Consider the following 8,468-nt stretch of genomic DNA (forward strand, 5'->3'; position numbering starts at 1 on the left):
GAGAAGTGACAGCCCCAGCCTGGCTCACAAGAGACCCACGAGAACAAGCGGGCACTGACCTGTCTGCCTGTGCGGGAGAAGGTTTTGTGTTCTGGCCCCTCTGTCGCTCTTGCTTGGGTGAAGAGAGTCTCCCGGTCGTCTTCCTGTCACGAGAGCCTGTTGGGAAAATAAAAAGGTGAGATGTTCTTGCTCATCGCAAAGGTACAGGTCACTACCCTGCCTACCGTACCGTCTCAGCAGTCTAAGGATGCTCTCTGCAAACGGGCCAGATCTGGCCAGCAAAAGGCCAAGTCCAGCAGCAGTCGGAACCTACAGTTGCACACCCTGTCTTGAGGGGGAGCCGAAAAGCTAGTCAAGGCTGTGCCCCACGGTCAGCTCCACAAAAGATCAACTGCGGGGCATCGCAGTGGTCCCCCCCTCACCCTCCAGCTGCTGGAACAAGGCTCCTCCGCTGTGCTTTTCGGCCGTGCTTTGCTTGCAAAGCTGCGGGGCAGGGCCAGCCCTCATGGACCGAGTCAGTGCTCCATTATCCCCCGGCAGATCATCCGGTTTGTGTGCAATGGGCACAGCGGCACCTGAGCTGGCTCCGCGCTGGCCAGATAACAGGGTGTATTGGCTTAAAGAGTGCTGGGCGAGTGCAGCTCTGCCGCTTTCGGAGCCAGCTGGGGCCAATCCATGGACAGCATTACCCCCATGTTTGCTCAGCACGGACTGAACCATCGTGCCCCGCCTGAATGAAGCTGCTGTGGGGACTCGCTGGTGGTGGGAAGCCCACTGGGATCCTGCAACAGCATTATCCAAGTTTTGCTGCAGGGGGTTTCCCAACTACCGCCATCCCAGCGCGCAGAGAGGCAACGATAGCTGCAGATCTAGTCACAGCAAGGTTACAGAAGAGGGAAGCAAGACTCTGGGCGCAAACACCGACCAGCTTTGTGCTGTGACACTGGAGTGCAGGCTGCTTCTCGCTCGTCCCAATTCAGTCAAGGGTACGCTTGCCACTGTGAGGGGAGGCTGAGTTGCCTTCAGGGCTCGTGTCCCATTTGCCACTGCTTAAAAGTGCTTTATAACATACAGACACCGAATAAAGTGTATAATTACATCTACATCTACGTATCTATGAAATCAGCACAGTTTGCTAGGTCGGCCCATTCATTTGTCTGCAGCTCAGCAGTACTTGTGAACTAGATCCCAGTGAACTTCAACCTCACCCAGTCCCTTCCACGCTGCCTTTGCAGGAGTCGAATGCAACCAGGCTATTAGCACAGAAATTTTTTCTGGCTGGCACCCAGAGTCAACAAGATACACCTACAGCCGAGACAACAGGGAAAACAACATCACGTGTCAATGCTGGCTTGGACGTCAAAACCAGGCACCTCTGGCTGACAAACTCCCCGTCTTTGTTTTTCAGCAGCGACAGCAAAGGCTGGAGTATGGCATTTAGGTCCCTCTCGATGCGGCTCGCTAGCTCAGTTTTCCGAGGTGCTAATACTGCCGCTGAGGACTCGGACACAGGAGAAGACTTGGAAAGCCTGTGTCTTTCTAAACATACAGGGCAGATCAGATTGTGTCACACACAAGTGGGGAAATTGTCTCATTTCGCAGCACGGGTGATCTTGCCAATTATTGCATCCATCCCAGAGCCTTGGCAGCCCGTGTGCCCTTTCTAAGCATCGCTACAAGCTCTTCCATCAGGAAGACTAGGATCCATTGCGAAGCGCTGAAATACAAGGCAGAGAAGACCCCGGGACACAGTAAGGGAAAACCCTACGACTTCCATAGCCACATCCAACGACACTGTTAGAGAACAGGAGGCCGCTCTGGGATGGATGTGTACCTACAGCGGAGATGAGCTCGCTGTATCTTCAAAGCGAGGGCTTTTTTTGGTGCTTTTTTTTTTTTTTGCAGTGGACTTACACAGACATAGTGGAGCCAAGGTACTCGCAACGCGCACCACAAGACAGCTAGGCAAGGCCGGGTTTGGCCTGCTCAGGGCTGACCTCACCTCGCTTACTTCACAAACCAGAGTGTCTCACCTCCACTGTGTTTTTGCAGCAGGACGGCTCATACGCCCGCATTATCTGGTGGCAATCGCACACTCTGAGGTTTTGGAAGGACACATGCCTGCAATTAACCTCTCCAGCGAGTGGACTCTTGCAGCAGAGACTTTCACGAGACATTTGTCGCTGGAGCACCGCCTCGAGCGGCAGAGCAGGAACCCAGCCAGGCCAGGAGATCCTGGGATGGCTGATGTCTCACCTCTGTCAGGTGACACGTTTGCCCGTTTGGCTGGAGGAGAGGTCGGCCTGTCTTTGTCTGCTGGCTCGTATCTCTTCCTGCTTCCTTTGTCAGCTGCCTGAAATGGAATTAAAACAGACAACGGAGCTGAGCAGCCACTTCCCTCCGGAGAGGGAAGCGGGTAGAGATGTTTCCTGTGACAGGTGCCCGTGACATGCTGGCTGGCTCGTGCGAGCATGTCTCCTATGAAACTCCTTGTGCATGCCAGTCCCAACCATCACTGGCACCACGTCATTCCCCTACCACTGTAAGCAAACAGCAACATCCTCTGGCACCGGGGTTAACGCTGAGCTATTTTCATAGTTGTCAGAAACAGGACAATAGCAGCATTTTGTAACAAGAGGTTTTTTCCGCAGCACCAAGGATAGCAAATGTCAGAGGCATGTGGAGCCATGCCTTCTTCCAGGATCTGACCATGCCAGCCGGTAGTTATGTGTAATTGCACACTCCTCCCCACAGAGCATGCTTCACAGACTCGATAAAGGCGCCTCACGTCATAGCATGGGGAAGTAGAGAAAACTGCGGCCTCAGACTGCAACGGGGAATTTGGACTGTCAGAAAAAAAACATTAACGCTTCAAAACCAGGAACCTACCCACGTGACTGGGGCCAACACCCTGCTCCAGCACAAAACCACGCAAGGCCGAACTCTCCCACATGATCTGGATCGCAATCCCAGCCGAAGGCACCAAACTGGGGCATCGGGCTCAACTGTAAAGGGGAAAGAGCCAGGCTCCCCGCGGAAAGCGCGGCTGGTGGCAGGCACCCCAGAGAGGCGGGTCTGGAGGAGCTGCTGCGATTTACTCCCCTGGGTTGGCTTGGCTGACTTCAGGAGCTGAGCGGGCACATCCCGTTTCCGCTTTTCCTCTTTAGCACTATCTTCTTTTTTTGACTTTTCCCTCCTGACTCAGTGAATGACTCGTCAGCAGTTCGCTCCAGAGCGGGCAGTGGGAGGAGGGCTCACTCGGAAGCGTGCGGGGAGCATGCCTTCAGTGGGCAAGGCCCCAGCACATGTGGGACTGCGCCGCGCACGCCTTCGCCTCAGCGCTTGGGCTGCAGCCTTCGAGAAAGCGGGGAAGAGCCCTTGAAGCTGCAGCAGGAAAAGCCGCCAACACAGTCCCAAACTCAAGCCACTACAGGGTGTGTGCTGCCAGACTGGTTCTGTCTGTCGCCCTTCAATCCCAGCTGCAGACCTACCCGGCTGAGCTCATCCCGACAGCACGGAGCCTGGAGCTCCCTATCCGCCAGCCCCGAGCCCCGGTATCCGTCCCATCCGCTCCTCGGAGGGAGCATGGAGGGAGCCGCACCCACCCAACATCTCACCTTATTCAAGAGCGTCAGTTTGATCTCTTTGTGAGCGCTGAAGCCCCCTTGCTGAGACTGGGGGGCTGAGGGCTGCTGGGTCTGGAGGAGCTGCTGCGATTTGCTCCCCTGGGTGGGCTTGGCTGACTTCAGGAGCTGAGCGGGCACATCCCGTTTCCGCTTTTCCTCTTTAGCACTATCTTCTTTTTTTGACTTTCCTGTTGAAACGAGAGAACAGACGTGGTGACTTGTGACCGATTCCTCCCTTCGGAGGGCAGGGCAAGAGGATGCTGCTCCAGGGACTGAAAAAGCCCACACCAGTTAGCACAGCATGTGGCCCCAAGGTTAAAAGATTCAGGAAACCTGAATTTCCACAGAGGGGACGCTTAACATAATAGGCAAAAACCAAAAGGCTCTTGCCACCAACTCTGCTATGGTCTAAAAGAACAGAGGAAGAACAACATGATACTGGAGTTATCCAAAAGATTTAGCATCACCTCACAAGGGTGAAAGAGAACAAAGTAAGAGAGAGGCATCAGGCAGAACTCCCAGGCAGGCAGGAAAAGGCATCTTTACAGCCAGAGACACATGGATGGAAGGATGCGAATGTATGTTTGCTCCACAGCCTTCCTTCTCCATGGTTTCACCCTCCTCAGGTGAAGCCTCTGGGCTCCTCCAGTCTACACCAGCCACAAGCATCTGCTTCTGCTCAACAATTTTCCTGGAGTCCATAGTACCAACCAAGCAAGCTGTATTCAGATCTCTGCTCCCCGCTTTTTTTTTTCCCCAGGACCCCTTGGAGAAGAAAATACCAAACCAGGTACCTCTACCTTTCTTCTGCTGCGCTGGGGTTGGGGATCGGGAGCTGGCTGAGGAAACAGGGCTGGCCAAGTCCGCGTACATGTCTTCGGAGTCGGCGCTGCGTACAGAGCTGCTGCTAGAGGAGGCACTAGAGACAGAAGAAACGCTGCTCACGCTCAGGGACCTGGAAAGAGCCAACAGCCCGTTACAGTCACGAATGCATCAAGAACCAGGCAGCGATGAGACAGACACCTTTGTTTCGATTCTCCTGTGTGGCTGGGATGTCAGAGAGCTGCTAAGGCAGGCAATAGCCAGGAGGAGACAAAGGCTGTATCTCCTGGGGTGCTGACGGTGTGAAAAATCCCAAACATATTAGATGCAAGCCTAGAAAGTACTGTTTATTTATAAATAGGATTAAAGCAACACGTAAACAGGTCACTGTTTCCGCAGGTAAACAAAAAGTGAATGCAGGGCGTGCGCTATCACGTACAGGTCAGTGTTACGGCTCAGGTCAAGGGTTCCCTGGCAATGTTTTTGTTGTTTGGCACACATTCATTCATGGAGGCTTTAAAGGCCCTGGAGTCCTACAGCCCACAGCTCCTGCCCAGCTCCTCAGGGTACAGGAGAGTCCATGCTGCCTGTTTTGAGGATGCACATACTGTCACGACTGATAATGACAGGGAAGACAGCTATAAGATAGCTATCTCCTAATAGTGCCTATAAGATGGCTATCTCCTAATGGATTCACAATATTAAAAATGTCAGACAGTCATTATATTCATTTAAGGGAGACTTTCTGCTTAGAAATGTATCAGACAAAAACACAGGGCTATGCACCAGACTTCCCTTCAGGGGCACTCCACCACCGCGACTTTGCTATACCGAAACAGCTCCAAAAACCCCGGCTAGCTGGGAACCGGCTGGCACGGCAGCTGTCACCACGCAGGGACCAGGCGCATGCCAGCCCCATGAATATTCAAGGCAGCCTCTCCCACAGGTTCTGCAGGCCACACCGACTTCTGCGCCCCAGCGATTGCCAGCGAGGTCCAAGCTCACTCGCTGGAAGCCAGCTTGTATGCAACCGAACGGGCTGCGGCAGCTGCAGCACACACAAGCCCTGGAACGAGCCGCAAAGTCGCTACCCGCTATCCTGACAGAGGTGAGGTTATCCTGACAGAGGTGAGTTTTGAGAGGTCTCATCTACTGCTGCAACAGTGACTGGATGAGCCAGCAACTCCTTCTCTGGGAAAGCTCCTGGCTACAAGGTTGTGACAGCAAATCTGGTTTGGGTACAGTATTTACTACGCCTCCTCCTTTCCACACACCGGTAAAAGCAGCAAACATGGCCCTGGTGCCACATGAGCAATGCCGGCATTACGTTTTCCCCATCTTCTCCTCTCAATGCCGTACGGCAGGGCAGCACAGAGCCAGCGTGCTCAAGCACTTTCTGAGCCTCTTGCATCACCCCTGCCTGATCTGATGAATGCGACAAGCATGTAGTAAACAAGTTTGTATTTCCGTAAAATAACGCGGATGTTGAACCTTGGGAGTTTCACAGAGTTCAGATATGTGAATTACCGCTGGTCTGAGCCAAGTCCTACTTAATCCACTAGTTTTACGCTGTTGGTCTACTTTTAAATCTGTACCACAGGGAAGCTTTGTGTTTCAAGGCTGCCTGCGAGGTTTCAGGGATTCCTGTGTGTGAACAAATGCAAAAAAAGAAAAAAACAGAACGCAGGACTTGAAAGGGGTTTATTTCATGACTCTCTACTGGAGGGAGTTAGCTGTTTACAAATCCCACAGACTAAACAGCCATATAACTATTCACCTGGGGCTAAACACAAAGGGAACTGGCCATGCAACTTTGCCAGCAAAGTAAAAATATCATTAGCTGGGCCTTTTAGGTATTTTCTGACCTACCTCTCCTGACAGGCCAAGCATCTTCCCTGAGGACATTCAGTAACCAGAGGCAGTAGAGGTTCAGAAGAGCAAAGCTCTGTAGCTTGAAACTGTTACCTTGTAAATAAATTTAGGATGTGGGATCACCCTGGCCATAAGGAGACATTTTGGTCATAATCTAGGTAAAAATGGGCAGTTCGGCACACGTGACAGATTACTTCCTTGAATAAACCACAAGGACACTACCAGTGTTGTACTATCATGATTCAGGAGTCAGGATTCATAACACCACACAAAGAAATAATCTTGTTTCGTGCCCGGTTACCTATAGCTTCTGATACTTGAAGCTAGAGAGCGCTTTCGCTGCAAGAAATCACAACAGTTAAGAATAGTTATAATCTTCAGCAAAGGTTACGAAGGGTCGGGGCTGTACCTGGATTTCCTGGACCCAGACGGGGAGTGGGACACTGAGGCAGATGACGATCTGGAATGGGATCTGGAGAGAGACCGAGACAAGGACCTAGATCGAGAACTGGAACCACTGTAGCTGCTGGCACTGCCACTGATGCTGCCGCTGATAGTCCGCCTGCAAGACAGCAAACGACATCCTCACCTCGCTGCGCTCTGCCGTGACACGGGGTTAGAAGAAACTGTTTAGGGACAGTTTGAGCACTGTGCTGTTGTCCTGTACTGTATACAAGATTGGTGCTTTGCAAATGTAATCGTTTCAGCTGTTCTTCTCAACCTTGCGTTCCCAGTCCTGAGGAAGCATCTGTTTTCTGAATAGTAGATGTTTTATGCAAGACTGAATAAGGCTAATGAGAGCCAGGCAAAGAATGAGCTAAAGCACCTTAATCCTGTACTGATACCAGCAGCAAATGCTTCCTACAAAGAAAAATTGCTAACTGCGTAACACAGTGGGACTACCTTGTATTTCAGGCTATACAAATAATCATAGACATTTTTTGTGACTAACACACCAGCACTAACATACCTAGAGATGTTTTGTCATTTGCACAGCAGGGAGAGCGCAGGGCAGTGGGTTTGTGTGGGTATAAGCATGAAAAAACCCTAGAATAAGGGAATGTGACTAAAGACATCTAAGATCATTATTAACTAGTTAAGGTAAGTGAAATGGAAACTAGAATTGACAGAGTTTCTAGGGAAAAGAAACTCTCATGATCACTTTTCACTTATGGAGACATAACTGCTCAGCCCAGCCTTTTCTTTACCTACTGGGAAGAGACATGAGATGTAATCCCATGCAAAATTAAGAATTGACTCAGGATGCTTCTGAAAACCTGAACAGAAAACAGACTTAGAGCTATCTTCGAAACACACTAATAAAAGTGCGTTTTGGATCCAGCAGATCCAAGAAAACCATATATGCCTTACTGCAGGGATAAAACATTCCCAGTGCTCCCAAGACAGACATTTATATTAAATGTATTTCTTACACATCAAGCTACTGCTTCCATAGGGTAGGCACATAGGTATCGTACTGCTATTTCAAAACTTCTAATGTAAGAGGGATGCACAAGTTTCAGCTGTGCTTAGCTGACTTTGTGTCCCTCCAAGAACAGGCGATGCCACCTGCATTTATCCTGTAGCATTTTTAAATACAGTACAATGGATTAAGCCTGATAAACATATTTAAATACAGACAAATGCTCCTTGTTTGAAAACCATCAGAAGCCTCTCATTTCAAATGCAAAGGGAGGAGACAAGGACAACAAAACCGATTACAGGACAGACAGAAAGCACTTGGAACATTCAGACTAGTCACACAGGATGAAGCCAGGAAGAGAACGTAGAGCAGGGGAGCCAGCAAGCTGCATGCTGGGGAGTTTTTCCTCCTCTCCTCCAGCGGTAATGCTGCGTGCTGACGAACGAGCTCCTGGGACCACACAGAAGAAATACTCCCTGCATACCGCCACAGATTTTGAGTAAACAGGGCCCAGAACTCTGCTCTCCAGACCAAATGCACCTTTGCTTCCTTGCTGTGCAGCCCCCACAATCAGTGGCTCTCAAACATACCTTTTGTTTTTTTTGACACTGCAGACCCTGCCTTTTGGCACATTTCATGTATTCCACCTATTTTATCCCCCAACCAGCCTTCAAAGACAGGAACCTCTTGCTGTGACAAGTCACTAGCATTCACCCCCAGCTCTT

At 50.8% G+C, this 8,468-nt stretch overlaps 1 protein-coding gene across 1 annotated transcript in view; it reads right to left on the reverse strand.

Annotated features, from left to right (window-relative positions):
- ZC3H18 (zinc finger CCCH-type containing 18) overlaps nt 1-8,468 on the reverse strand; it is a 39,824-nt gene that overhangs the window by 2,281 nt on the left and 29,075 nt on the right. Inside the window, 5 exon segments of the mRNA XM_010284970.1 lie at nt 60-156; nt 2,257-2,353; nt 3,618-3,814; nt 4,421-4,581; nt 6,817-6,882. Coding sequence (XP_010283272.1) covers nt 60-156; nt 2,257-2,353; nt 3,618-3,814; nt 4,421-4,581; nt 6,817-6,882 — 618 coding nt within the window.

Source organism: Phaethon lepturus, unplaced genomic scaffold, assembly GCF_000687285.1.
Source record: "Phaethon lepturus isolate BGI_N335 unplaced genomic scaffold, ASM68728v1 scaffold17114, whole genome shotgun sequence".
In the NCBI taxonomy this organism is placed as follows: domain Eukaryota; kingdom Metazoa; phylum Chordata; class Aves; order Phaethontiformes; family Phaethontidae; genus Phaethon; species Phaethon lepturus.